Source organism: Salmo salar, chromosome ssa02 (assembly GCF_905237065.1).
Source record: "Salmo salar chromosome ssa02, Ssal_v3.1, whole genome shotgun sequence".
NCBI lineage: Eukaryota > Metazoa > Chordata > Actinopteri > Salmoniformes > Salmonidae > Salmo > Salmo salar.
In genome coordinates, this window is record NC_059443.1 from 65,779,578 (window position 1) to 65,794,551 (window position 14,974).

At 40.9% G+C, this 14,974-nt stretch overlaps 1 protein-coding gene across 2 annotated transcripts; it reads right to left on the reverse strand.

Moving 5' to 3' along the window:
- Window positions 1-4,923: 4,923 nt before the first annotated feature.
- On the reverse strand, window positions 4,924-13,958 carry LOC106590423 (transcription factor AP-4). 2 transcript variants are annotated; one of them, XM_014181445.2, is made up of 7 exons: window positions 13,628-13,958; window positions 11,423-11,588; window positions 9,725-9,823; window positions 9,272-9,445; window positions 8,838-9,002; window positions 8,469-8,618; window positions 4,924-8,271 (listed from the first exon to the last, which is right to left on the reverse strand). In XM_014181445.2, the coding sequence occupies exons 1-7, from the start codon at window positions 13,708-13,710 to the stop codon at window positions 8,113-8,115; spliced, it is 996 nt and encodes a 331-aa protein (XP_014036920.1). In that variant the 5' UTR covers window positions 13,711-13,958; the 3' UTR covers window positions 4,924-8,112. The 2 variants fall into 2 exon arrangements, with proteins under 2 accessions (XP_014036920.1, XP_014036929.1); XM_014181454.2 differs by lacking the exon at window positions 13,628-13,958 and adding an exon at window positions 13,154-13,174.
- Between the last annotated feature and the right edge of the window lie 1,016 nt (window positions 13,959-14,974).

Below are 14,974 nucleotides of genomic sequence, written 5' to 3' on the forward strand. Positions count from 1 at the left end.
ATAAAACCCTTTTAATTCTGAGTGCTATGCATTTCACTAGTATTTTTGCATCACAACATTGAAGTGTATGGGGCCTCCAGTTTTTTTTAGATTGACTGGGTCTTTATATTTGCCATCTGGGTCTTGTTTTAATAATAAGGAAATCAGACCTTCCTGCTGAGTACCTGACAGTACCATTTCTATAGGAGTAGTTAAAACAATCTAACAATGGAGCTTTTAGTATATAAAAAAATACTTGATATACCTCTACCGGTATGCCATCAAGCCCAGGGGTTTTTCCAAACTGAATAGATTTAATAGCCTCAAAAATTTCTTCCTCTGTAATTTGGCCTTCGCACTGATCTTTCTCTACATTTGTTAATTTTCCAATTTTATATTATTTGGAAAGAATTCCTTACCATAATCTTCATTCTGTGGGAGAGGATGAGACGGAAAAGAGAACATTGCCTAAAATAATTAGCTTCCTCTTTTAAAATATCATTCGCAGAATCATAGATGACTCCGTCTTCAGTAACGAGTTTCTACAAATAATTTTTGTTAGCGTTCCTGTATTGGAGATTCAGGAAGAATTTTGTGCATTTTTCTCCAGATTCCATCCAGTTTGCTTTATTTTTGTAATAGATTACATTAGATCGTTCTTGAATAAGTTCCTCAAGTTCTTTTTGTTTTTCCTCTAACTTATTTTGTAACTTTGTAGTATCGTTTTTATTGCTACCTACCTGTACTATTAGTTCATGGATTCCCCTTGTTAGTCAAGCAAGAATGTTGCTAGGACTGTCTGGGAAGGGACTTTTCAAAACAGATCTTACACTTAAAGGGCATTATCATCATTTTCACAGTATTATTCAACCTCAGTGTGGAAATATAGAGTACCAGTCAAAAGTTTGGACACACATACTCATTCAAGGGTTTTTCTTTATTTTTACTATTTTTACATTGTAGAATAATAGTGAAGACATCAAAACTATGACATAACACATGGAATCATGTAGCAACCAAAAGTGTTAAATCAAAATAGATTTTATATTTGAGATTCTTCAAAGTAGCAATGTTTGTCAAGAGAGATCAGGGTTCAGAGTAACGCCGAGGTCCTTCACAGTTTTATTTGAGACGACTGTACAACCATCAAGATTAATTGTCAGATTCAACAGAAGACCTCTTTGTTTCTTGGGACCTAGAACAAGCTGTTTTGTCCGAGTTTAAAAGTAGAACATTTGCAGCCATCCACTTCCTTATGTCTGAAACACAGGCTTCCAGCGAGAGCAATTTTGGGCTTCACCATGTTTCATCGAAATGTACAGCTGTGTGTCATCCGCATAGCAGTGAAAGTTAACATTATGTTTTGGAATGACATCCTCAAGAGGTAAAATATATAGTGAAAACAATACTGGTCCTAAAACGGAACCTTGAGGAACACCGAAATTTACAGTTGATTTGACAAACCATCCACAGAGACAAACTGATATCTTTCCGACAGATAAGATCTAAACCAGGCCAGAACTTGTCCGTGTAGACCAATTTGGGTTTCCAATATCTCCAAAAGAATGTGGTGATCGATGGTATCAAAGCAGCACTAAGGTCTAGGAGCACGAGGACAGATGCAGAGCCTCGGTCTGACGCGATTAAAAGGTAATTTACCACCTTTACAAGTGCAGTCTCAGTGCTATGATGGGGTCTAAAACCAGACTGAAGCATTTGTTATACATTGTTTGTCTTCAGGAAGGCAGTGAGTTGCTGCGCAACAGCTTTTTCTAAAATTTTTGAGAGGAATGGGAGATTCAATATAGGCCGATAGTTTTTTATATTTTCTGGGTCAAGGTTTGGCTTTTTCAAGAGAGGCTTTATTACTGCCACTTTTAGTGAGTTTGGTACACATCTGGTGGATAGAGAGCCGTTTATTATGTTCAACATAGGAGGGTCAAGCACAGGAAGCAGCTCTTTCAGTAGTTTTGTTGGAAGAGCTTCCAGTATGCAGCTTGAAGGTTTAGAGGCCATGATTATTTTCATCATTGTGTCAAGAGATATAGTACTAAAACACTTGAGTGTCTCCCTTGATCCTAGGTCCTGGCAGAGTAGTGCAGACTCAGGACAACTGAGCTTTGGAGGAATACGCAGATTTAAAGAGGAGTCTGTAATTTGCTTTCTAATGATCTAATGATCACCAATGATTGGAACGAATTGCAAAAATCACTGAAGCTGGAGACTCATATCTCCCTCACTAACTTTAAGCATCAGCTGTCAGAGCAGCTTACAGATCATTGCACCTGTACATAGCCCACCTGTACATAGCCCATCCAACTACCTCATCCCCATATTATAATTTGTTTTTGCTCCTTTGCACCCCAGTATCTCTACTTGCACATTCATCTTCTGCACATCTATCACTCCGGTGTTTAAACCTGTTTGGGATAGGGGGCAGTATTTTCACGGCCGGATAAAAAACGTACCCGATTTAATCTGGTTACTACTCCTGCCCAGAAACTAGAATATGCATATAATTAGTAGATTTGGATAGAAAACACTCTAAAGTTTCTAAAACTGTTTGAATGGTGTCTGTGAGTATAACATAACTCATATGGTAGGCCAAAACCTGAGAAGATTCCATACAGGAAGTGCCCTGTCTGACAATTTGTTGTCCTTCTGTTGCATCTCTATCAAAAATACAGCATCTCTGCTGTAACGTGACATTTTCTAAGGCTTCCATTGGCTCTCAGAAGGCGCCAGAAAGTGGAATGGGGTGTCTGCTGTCTCTGTGCGAAGAACAGTAGGAGAATTTGTGAGTGGTCAGCCTGGGGACAGTGAGACTGAGAGGCGCATTCACGAGAATTCTCAATTTCTTTCTTTCAGCCTTTGAATGAATACAACGCCGCCCGGTTGGAATATTATCACTATTTTACGAGAAAAATAGCATAAAAATTGATTTTAAACAGCGTTTGACATGCTTCGAAGTACGGTAATGGAATATTTTGAATTTTTTGTCACGAAATGCACTCACGTGTCACCCTTCGGATAGTGACCTGAACGCACGAACAAAACGGAGCTATTTGAATATAACTATGGATTATTTGGAACCAAAACAACATTTGTTGTTGACGTAGAAGTCCTGGGAGTGCATTCTGACGAAGAACAGCAAAGGTAATCCAATTTTTCTAATAATAATTCTGAGTTTGGTGAGCCCCAAACTTGGTGGGTGTCAAAATAGCTAGCTGTGATGGCCGAGCTATGTACTCAGAATATTGCAAAATGTGCTTTCGCCGAAAAGCTATTTTAAAATCTGACACCGCGATTGCATAAAGGAGTTCTGTATCTATAATTCTTAAAATAATTGTTATGTTTTTTGTCAACGTTTATCGTGAGTAATTTAGTAAATTCACCAGAAGTTTTCGGTGGGTATGCTAGTTCTGAACATCACATGCTAATGTAAAAAGCTGTTTTTTTATATAAATATGAACTTGATTGAACAAAACATGCATGTATTGTATAACATAATGTCCTATGAGTGTCATCTGATGAAGATCATCAAAGGTTAGTGCTGCATTTAGCTGTGGTTTTGGTTTTTGTGACATATATGCTTGCTTTGAAAATGGCTGTGCGATTATTTTTGGCAGGGTACTCTCCTGACATAATCTAATGTTTTGCTTTCGCTGTAAAGCCTTTTTGAAATCGGACAATGTGGTTAGATTAACGAGAGTCTTGTCTTTAAAATGGTGTAAAATAGTCATATGTTTGAGAAATTGAAGTTATAGCATTTTTGAGGAATTTGTATTTCGTGCCACGCTCTACCATTGGATATTGGTGAGGCGTTCTGCTTGCGGAACGTCTGTCCATAAGAAGTTTTAATTGCTAAATTGTAATTACTTTGACACTACGGCCTATTTATTGCCTTACCTCCCTTATTTTACCTCATTTGCACACACTGTATATAGACAATTCTATTGTGTTATTGACTGTACGTTTCTTTATTCCATGTGTAACTCTGTGTTGTTGTTCGTGTCGCACTGCTTTGCTTTATCTTGGCCAGGTCGCAGTTGTAAATGAGAACTTGTTCTCAACTGGCCTACCTGGTTAAATAAAGGTGAAATAAAAAATAAAATAAAATGGACATTAGACCGGTGGAAATCTGTCCTTTGGTCTAATGAGTCCAAATGAGATTTTTGGTTCCAACCGCCGTGTCTTTGTGAGACACAGCGTAGGTGAACGGATGATCTCCACATATGTGGTTCCCACCGTGAAGCATGGTGGTGTGATGGTGCTTTGCTGGGGACATGGTCTGATTTATTTAGAATTCAAGGCACACTTAACCAGCATGGCTACCACAGCATTATGCAGCGATACACCATCCCATCTGGTTTGTGCTTAGTGGGACTATCATTTGTTTTTCAACAGGACAATGACCCAACACACCTCCAGGGAGTGTAAGGGTTATTTTACCAAGGAGAGTGATGCATCAGATGACCTGGCCTCCACAATCACACGACCTCACCCCAATTGAGATGGTTTGGGTTGAGTTGGACTGCAGTAAAGGAAAAGAAGCCAACAAGTGCTCCGCATATGTGGGAACTCCAAGACTGTTGGAAAAGCATTCCAGGTGAAGCTGGTTGAGAGAATGCCAAGTGTGCAAAGCTGTCACTAAGGCAAACGGTGGCTACTTTAAAGAATCTAAAATATATTTTGATTTGTTTAACATTTTTTGGGTTACTACATGATTCCATTGTTTCCACAATGTAGAAAATAGTAAAAAATAAGGAAAAACTCTTGAATGAGTAGGTATCCCAATTTTTGACTGGTAATGTATATAAAGTAAGGAATAGCAAATGTTTTAATTGCACTGGGGCCTTTAAATACTTAAACAAAATTGTAAAAGGTGGCAGCTTAACAAATTCATCGTCATTCAAACAGGTCAAAATAAAAATGTACGCCATGTATGTATTAAAAAACAAAGTACAAATTTTATTGTATTTTTTCTTTACAAAGGCCTGTTTTCCCAACAAGTTCATTTTTTTTTTAAACAAAATATAACAGCTTCTCATCGACCCGGACTGACAAAAAAAAGAAATAAAAAAATATACAAAATGTCTGTAATTAAAAAAATAGGACAAAAGGAGGGATGCAGAGAGAGCGAGGCAGAGAGAGATGAGAGAAATGAACATATTTGAAGGAGAGAAACACAGCTGTTCGGTTTTAAGTCACAGCATAAAGAGCTTGATCAACATAGTAAAAATCTTCGTCGCCGTCCTTGATTCAGGCAGTACAGACCGGGAAGTGCTTCATATCAATAATCTCTAATTATTGATTATTAAGAGATTATCTAACAACCAACAATTTCTCAGGACACCCGTGCTGAAATATGATGCACACATCTTTAGCATAAAAACTGTATTAAAAAAAAAAAAAAATGAACAGAAGAAACAACCAAAAAGATAAATATATCTCATAAAGGACAATGAAGATACTGGCGTTGTCCCAAATGGAACCCTATTCCCTACCTTGTGCACTCTTTATACCAGGGCCCTGGTAAACAGCAGTTCACTATATAGGGTGCCATTTGGGACACAACGCAGTCTCGCAGCAGTCAGTAAGTATAGCTACTATTCTAACCAGATTTGAAGTTCACACAAAATTATAATTTTCCCCTACAACAGACAATAGGTTGTTTCTGCTCTCTTGCCAACTCCTAATGGAATTGTCATGCGTTTTGGCTTGACAATGACAACAGAGTTGGGCAAGAGCACAAACAGATCTGGGACAAGGCTAAATAGACATAATATTGTAACCAGTTATGAAGTTGAATCACAAAATGAATGAGCTTCGTCACCCCAAATGTCCCACTGGAGCCAAGTTCTCACACAGGAAGAGCTTCATGTAGACAGTGGCTACGTCGACAATGGAACACTATATGCTAAATAGTGCACTAGTTTTGGCCAGTGCCTCAGTGCGCTATGTAGGGAATAGGGTGCCGTTTCGTACGCAGACAATGACTAAGTAAGGAGATCCCAGAAAAATAATTACATTGAAGACAAAAAACGAACACAGCATCAATTGGCAATAGAGCATGGAGGGATGAATCAAGAAAACTCAAATAAAGTCAAAATAAATGGAATGTTTTTACAGCATCATTTCAGATTCAGCATTCCTAGAAACTCCTGTTCTTCCCTGATCACGAGATCTGTACAGGAAAACTCATGGCCCTAGTTGTAGCCTTAAACATGGTTCAGGAAAAACTCCTGACCCTTAGCATCATATCAACATATCATAGGAAGTGAGTGAGAAACTCCAGGCTTCCAGAGAAATAACAGGGATTCCAGTCCCGTTCCCAAAACAAACCGACAACATGGAGGGGTACGAGGGGCAAGGGACTGGGGCATATTTCTAGTTCAGTGCTTGTGTAGGAGTTGAGCGTTACCCGTTGGGTTAGGATATGCCCCCAGGGGGTTTCAAAATCGAATGGTAAAAGTTGGGGGTCTCAGAGGCCATACGATCCCTGTTAGCACCATCAGAAACAAATACTACATTCTTCAATGCATGTAGGCATGCATGTAGTTACATGTGTGTTATGACTGTAGACACGTTGACAGACGGGTTGGCTGAGCATTTCACCAACATTATGCACACGCATCGATGAGGCCCTGTGGTGTTATGATTCTGAACGGTCAGATAGCTTGCAACAATGCCTAGAAGCTGCCTGGTGGGGAATCGTAGGTGTCTCGTTTCAGCTCGTTACTGATACCATGTCTTGTTTTGAGGTGTTTTGACTATGGCTCAAATTCACTAGCTAGCTAACCAACAACTGTAACAATGTATTTGAGAGAAGTGTATTTATGTTTTCGATAAACATTTAGAGACAAAATATAATTTACATGTCAACAATCTTAGCCAATCCTGTCTGTTTTGCCACATAGTTGCGCATGCATTGGTTTTGTTGCTAGACAACCAGCCCGTCAATCCCGTATGCATGTTATGTTCTCTTGTTGGGAGGTGCATAGATTCATATTGGGTGAAGGGGTCATTTAAAAAAAAAAAACTTTTGCCTAATATTCAACACTACCCCACCTATAAAACTAATTTACTGTAGATTGGAATTGCATAAATACCTAAAAATGTTTAGTGCATAGTCACTGAAATAAACAAAAATCAAAAAGAGACCTAATTGGAAACTATCCTCTTCTAAGTAAACCCGAGACTTAGGAAAACTTTTTTTTTTATAGAAAAGATGGAAAACAACGTTTGAAACGTTAAGAGAATGGTCCACTGCTTGCTTCTATGTAATAACCCTAATAGAGCTAGTGACACAGGTTATTCTGTACGTTTCATTCATACATGTGATTGATGGGATCCAGCTAAGTACCAGCTGTGTTGTATTCTGCCAGAGCCAACCTATCGCTGTCTATTGTCTTAAAGACTTTCCAGACAGGAAGCGATCGGGCGGAGAAAGGTTTCCAAAATGGAGCAGATACCCATTTTCTCCGCCTCGGCTGAGCAGCCCTCACGTGCACGAGTAACGCCGATCGCTCCGCCTGAAAAGAATTCCGCTGCAGCTTTGTCTGGAACGGCCTTTCTGATAGACTGCCAGATTGAGCCAACTTCTTCATCTGTGATTTAAAAGCACACGATCTGAACAGAGCTTATCACACCTACAAGCTGACTCCATAGTCATTATAATGCCAAAGACAGGTTCAAAAAAAGAAACATTTATATCAAAAAGTAGTCAGGCGTCTGGAGGGAATCTTTGTGATCGTCTTCTACAGTGGGTGGGTATCGCTAACGTGTGTGTGTTCCATTTGTTTGTCACTGGTTTATGATTGAATATGGATTTTAGTAGAACAAATGTCATTGTTTCGCTCTACCAGTCAGATGATGTCTGAGTGTGTGTTTGTATCGGTGTGTGTGTGGCAGCGAACAGTTCATCAAGCAGTCCTCTCCCTTGATGTCAAACTGTCTGGAGAGAACACGTTGTGTGTGTGTGTGTATATACAGTATGTATTGGTTTGTGTGTGTATATATCTCGGTGTGTGTGTGTGTGTGTGTGTGGTAGCTAACAGTTCATTGAGCAGCCATGGCTCATGCTGTCTGAAACTGTATAGAGAACACAGTATTTGTGTGTGTATCTCTGTGTTAGTTCATGGAGCAGTCCTCCTCTCCCTCACTGTCGGAGGCCGTGTCAGAGCCGGTGGTATCCATGGCGATGTGGGCAGGGCTGACGATGACTGCTCGTCTCCTCTCCTCCTCAGCACTGCCCCTCCTCTCCTGGGTACGTTCGATGTGCTGGATGGCCTGGAGGGCAGAGGTCATATGATTCAGTGACGCTATACGTAATGGGGTTATCTATACACCTCACACTCAAACATACGCTCACTGTCTATCTCAAACACACACATTACTATAGCACTACAGACATCAGAGAGCACAAGGACACACTGAACTTCACTATAGAAACCCTACAGAGCACAAGGATACACACTCTCCCTCACCTGTACGATGGTATCCAGGTTCTGCCGGGACGTTGACACTGTGCTGGTGTTGGAGGCGGGGCTCATGGTAACCACGGTGACGTGGTGCGGGGTCAGCGTGGGGGCGGGGACGATGACCGTGGGGTGGTGAGTGGGGGCTGGGGACCGCACCTAAAGGAGGAGAAGAGAGATGGTGAGAATAAGAAGAGTTTGAGAAATGAGAAGAGAGAGAAGGTGAAAAATTAGGAGAAAGAGTACAAGGAGGAAGGAAAATAAAACATTCACATTCCTTCCATTCAAAAACGGTTTGTGTGTTTCCCCATCTGTGGATTGTGTGTGTCTCTCGCTCTCCGTCTGTGTCCTCCACCTGTAACCTGTGTGTGTCTGTACCTGTGGGCTGTGTGCTGCGTGTCTGTCCCTCTCTGCGCTGGTTTCTGCATGGAGCTGCTGTAGCCTCAGTAAGGTCTGGGTCTGGATGTGAGCCTGCTCCTCCTGGACCTGCTGGGTGATCACCTTCAGCCTCTCTGGGTGCAGCACCATGTCTAGAGAACGCACCTGGATGAACAAAGACACGGAGGAGAAGGGTGATCAGTCTTTATGTCTATATTCCTCTTCACTCTACCTTCCCTCTTTTCATTCTCAATCGCTCATTGTATCCTTCTTCCCCATCACTGGTTCACCCGCTCTCTCCTCAGTCTCACCACCTCTCAGTTCAACCTTCTCTCCATCCCTTCTTTTAACTCCCTCTCCCCACTCCTCTGTTCATCCCGTTGTCCCTAGCCAGTCTCTCCCACATCTCCCTACCCACCATCCTTCTCTCTCACCTGTTCCTCCAGTATCATCCTCGCCGAGCGCTCCTTGTCCAACTGTTGTCTGAGCTCCAACATCTCTCTCCTCAGCTCCTCGGCTTTCTCCTCCTCCAGAATGTCTGGGGAGCCGATCCCTTCATCCTTCTCCTCCGCCCCACGCCTCCTCTTTGGGGAGGAACCACTGAACTCCTGCAGGAGGAGAGGAGACAGGGTGAGAGGGAGCATTTCAACTAGCTATGGCCATGCCATGAACAGTTAATATTTCACCAATGTAATTGTTAGGGAGAAAGTATTTATACTGTACACCCAAATTAAATGGATCACTTTACACGTTCATGTACTTTTGTCTGGGTTCAATTAATAACTATACATTTCTGATATTAAAAAAGTCACAAGTTACAATATTTTTATTCAATTCTATGGCTAGACTTGGCTATATGAAGGTAATACAAATGTATGAATGGTTACCTGTATGAAGCGTTTGAGCTGGTTGTTCTGCTGCAGTAGCTGGGTCTTCTCCTGCTCCAGAGCGAAGATGTAGTCTGACGTCTGCTGTAGGATGGCAGCCTGAATAGACAGGAATAATATCAAAGTTAGGTCAGAATCAATACTCTCAGAAACAGTTTCCTTGAATCCTCCATGGGTGGTATGGACTAGAGGTCGACCGATTGATTTTGATTTTTCAACGTCGATACCGATTACTGGAGGACCAAAAAAAGCCGATACCGATTAATCGGACGAGAGATAGATAAAATTATGACAATTACAACAATAGTGAATTAACACTTATTTTAACTTAATATAATACATCAATAAAATCTATTTAGTCTCAAAAAAAAAATTAAACATGTTCAATTTGGTTAAAATAATGCAAAAACAAAGTGTTGGAGAAGAAAGTAAAAGTGCAATATTTTCCATATAAAAAAGCTAACGCTTAAGTTCCTTGCTCAGAACATATGAAAGCTGGTGGTTCCTTTTAGCACGAGTCTTCAATATTCCCAGGTAAGAAGTTTTAGGTTGTAGTTATTATCGGAGTTATAGGACTATTTCTCTATACACCATTTGTATTTCATATACCTTTGACTATTGGGTGTTCTTATAGGCACTATAGTATTGCCAGCCTAATCTCGGGAGTTGATAGGCTTGAAGTCATAAACAGCGCAATGCTTGAAGCACAGCAAAGAGCTGCTGCCAAATGCAGGAAAGTGCTGTTTGAATGAATGCTTACGAGCCTGCTGGTGCCTACCACCGCGCAGTCAGACTGCTCTATCAAATCATAGACTTAATTATAATATAATAAAACACACAGAAATATGAGCCTTAGGTCATTAATACGGTCAAATCCGGAAACTATCATTTCGAAAACAAAACGTTTATTCTTTCAGTGAAATACGGAACCGTTCCGTATTTTACCTAACGGATGGCATCCCTAAGTCTAAATATTGCTGTTACATTGCACAACCTTCAATGCTATGTCATAATTATGTACAATTCTGGCAAATTAATTACGGTCTTCACACAGTTCGCAACGAGCCAGGCGGCCCAAACTGCTGCATATACCCTGACTCTGCTTGCACAGAATGCAAGAGAAGTGACACAATTTCCCTAGTTAAAAGAAATTCATGTTAGCAGGCAATATTAACTAAATATGCAGGTTTAAAAATATATACTTGTGTATTGATTTTAAAGAAAGGCATTGATGTTTATGGTTAGGTACATTGGTGCAACGACAGTGCTTTTTTCACGAATGCGCTTGTTAAATCTTCACCCGTTTGGTGAAGTAGGCTGTGATTCGATGAGAAATTAACAGGCACCGCATCGATTATATGCAACGCAGGACACGTTAGATAAACTAGTAATATCATCAACCATGTGTAGTTAACTAGTGATTATGTTAAGGTTGATTGTTTTTTATAAGATAAGTATAATGCTAGCTAGCAACTTACCTTGGCTCTGTGCTGCACTCGCGTAACAGGTAGTCAGCCTGCCACGCAGTCTCCTTGTGGAGTGCAATGTAATCGGCCATAATCGGTGTCCCAAAACACTGATTACCGAGTGTTATGAAAACTTGAAATCGGCCCTAATAAATTGGCCATTCCGATTAATCGGTCGACCTCTAGTATGGACACAAACACAGTTAGCTAGATTATGGTCCTGCTCTCCTACCTTGCTGAGTTTCTCGCCGTCTGTGTGTGGCAGGAGTGTTTTCAGCGACTGGAACCCTGCGTTGATGCTCTGCATGCGGCGCCGCTCGTTACTATTTGCGATCTCCCGGCGGATACGCCTCTCCTGGTCCTGAGCAGTCTCCGGGCTGAGCGGGATGTTGGCCAGACTGGAGGGAGAGATGGAGAGAAGGACAGAGGGAGATGGAGACAAGAGGTACATTTTATTCAGGTTTATTGTAGTTTAGTCTGCTTTTCACTGCGTCTAATTAGAAATTACATGGTTATAAATTCCTATCATGCCGATGTAGCTTGGTGGAAAACACAGTGCACATGCAGGTAGTACAGCGCTATTCCTTCCCACTCCCCTGCAACAACACCCCCCACCTACATTTCACTTGGGTTAGTGACTAGGGCTATTATAAGGTCAGGTCCTGGAGTTTCCCTGAACTCACTGCCCTTCAACCCATTTCATGGTTGCTAACCTACCCTGTTCTGTTTACCCAGCCAGAATAATATGTAAACCATATAACCTCCAGAGATAACATCAGTGAATGCTCTGCAACAGGATTTCCCCAAACTTGGTCCTGCCCGCCTGCACATTTTGGTTTTCCCCTAGCGCTACACAGCTGATTGAAATAACCAACTCCTCAAGCTTTGATTATTTGAATCAGCTGTGTAGTGCTAGGGTAAATACCAAAACGGGGCCCAGGACAGAGTTTGGGAAACCATGCTCTACGAGGTTCACAAAGAAGTAGAATAACCAGATCTCGGGTAAGCTAGGCTTAAAATCATTCACAACGCGACAGACAGTTAACTGTCACACAACATCTTAAGAGGGGGAAATATAGGCCTGTTAGCAGACCTATTATCTATGCACACAATGCTTAGACTCACAATACCTATTTGTTTAGTCAACTGAAGAGTGCAGTAAGCAAAACAAATTAGATATGCCTAAATCAATGTTAATAAGTGAAGTGGACAACCAAAAATCTAATACTTTTGAGATGGAATGCATCCAAGCCATTGACGATGTGGGCCTAGTCTAGTACAGAGTAGCCTACTGCAATCTAGATTTGAACGCTGCCCTCATTCATAAATTCTGTTTCTGCTCCAAAAGATTCTAGAAGCGTGTTTAGCTACAAACCCCTGGTTGATCGAGCGCTTCTCACATACATTGGTTGAGTGCGCAGACTTATTACAAATAAATATTGTAGCTAGCACTAAGGTGTGTATATATGGTAATTAGCAAGCTTGTTGTCGGCCCACCAACGAACCAGAATATATAAACTTAGTAGCTAACGAACTAGTAATATGTGCAAATCCTTCACCAAAATAAGTAGCTAGCATAGTAGCCTGGTGAAATGTGACACCGAGACCACCCCTTCACATGGAGAACAATGCTTTTTGCCTACCTATTTGAAACACTATTACACCGTCGACTTCACAAAAACGGGACCTTTCTACAAAATATGAATAAATAACATTCAAGTAGTTAAATATAACTTAGTATGGACGGAATGGTGTGATGTTTATTATTTAAACGCTGTTGCGGATGTTGAACACACACCACGGCCATGCTACTAAGCTCGAGAGCTTAGCCAATTTCAGAACACGACACGAGCATGGCCGCGCTACCCACGAGCTAGCTGGCTAGCCACGGCAGGCATATTTACTCGCTACACCTCGTAGGTTCCCTACATGTGTGACCCAAAGCCCGTAAACACACACATACTGTTAGGTTGTGTCACAAAAAGTATAACTGCATCATGTTTGTCGACCTGTTGGGGAAGGAACACCGTAGACAACATCTGGAACGCAAGCTAGCGCGGGATAGCTACACAGCAGCGGGCAGTGTGATTAGTAACCACGTGGTTCGTGTTAGCTGGATACAAAATGTATCGATTTCAAGTATTTATTTACATTTTTCGCTGCAACTGAAACCATCAACGGTCATTATTAATACCACTAGCCGTTACAATGTTTCAGGACAAATAGTAAATGATTGCTTTCGTCCCGCCCTCGGGGTATGTGCTCATATGCGCACAGCTAACAAGAAATCATAGCTTCCTTCAACCAATGTTGTGCCAATATTGTTGTAGCTAGATTGCTACATACAGGCTACTAGCTAGTTAGTAAGCAGATAACTCAGTTGCAATCAAAACACACAATACACATCTTATCGGAAACGTGATTGTGCAATACACACCTACAAAGCCCTCCAATAACATCCTTCTCCGTTTTCTTGAATTGTTGTAAAGCCTTCTCCGTAGGCATCATGAAGTATTCCATGCTTTAGCTACTTAACGTTAGATATCTTCAGCTGTAACCCCTTGAGTCTGTTCTGTGTTTGGAGGAAATCTTTCAAATTTCCTTGCCGTAAAAAAAAAAAACACTTCTGTACTATGTTCGATTGCACATAGCTAAGTATTGCGTAGTATTATTGATCGTTCGAGGTTGCAGCTAAAAGGCTAGCCAAGCTAACTGTGTGTGGCTCCAGCTGATGCGGATTTCCCTGCGTGCGTGTGGCGCCTCCGCCTTCTACTACGTGTGTGTTTGCAGCTGATCTCCGTGTCTCGAGGCGGGAAACAGCTGGTCGGAATCAAGGAGAGCACAAGAGCTTTTTCTCTCTCTGCATAGCAGACCAGACTACGCACAAACAAAGAGCTACTTTGAGACAGAAGCATTAGGGCCTATTGAACAAGGAACGGCCAACTGGTGCTTATAAAGACACTTAAAATACACTAAAGAGAAAATGAAAACAGGAGGCCAGGCCAAGGCAACAAACCAAAGTCAAGTACAATAACAACAAACACTACATTTGCATATATTCTATAAAACAACAATATATTCTATTCTAATGTATTATATTCTTTAAAAACAAAAATAGATTACATGTTTTTATGCCAGTGCCTATCAGGTCAAATACATTTGAAAGTCCTGATGTTATGCCTATACTGTAATAAAAACCCTATTACTAAGTAGAATTATGATAGCCATGGTAAATTATCGATATGGCTTGTAGCCTATGTAACAGCCACCCTATTCTTATTCAGGTTAAAGCTATATAGCCAGTATAGCTTGTAGTAAGAAGGCTATTGGTCTAGTATGGCATAAGACCAGAGGCTATCACACAAAGTGTTACGCCCATCTGGGAATGTTGCAGTGGTCTATGCCTACATGTAGGCAGATTATCCATCATTTATCAAACAAATTAGTATAGGCGTATAAACTATAATTATGCGATATAGGACAATGGAATATGCTCCACAATCTTTTCGCATTTCTATTTTTGTTAAGATGTTTTTTATTTGATAAGAAAAAATCGATAGCTCTTCCATGCACCCTTTGACCAGCAGATGGTAGACTAAACCTTCTCATGCAGTTATGGTCATCAAACCAAGGTGTGAGTTGTCGTGATAAAATTCAGGAAAACAAACATTTTATTTTTGGTCTTAATTTAGGGTTAGGAATAAGGCTAGCCTATGTAACAGGTTAAGGTTTAAGGTTAGGGTTAGGTTTAAAGAAATTGGCAGGGTTTAGCCATAATTGTGAC

Excerpts from the sequence above, each read along its gene's own strand:
- LOC106590423 (XM_014181445.2), bottom strand. The coding sequence starts at position 13,710 with ATGGAATACTTCATGATGCCTACGGAGAAGGCTTTACAACAATTCAAG. Across the intron at positions 11,589-13,627 it reads GTTATTGGAGGGCTTTGTAG|TCTGGCCAACATCCCGCTCA; the intron begins GTGTGTATTGCA and ends CTCTCCCTCCAG. Across the intron at positions 9,003-9,271 it reads GGATGATACTGGAGGAACAG|GTGCGTTCTCTAGACATGGT; the intron begins GTGAGAGAGAAG and ends TTGTTCATCCAG.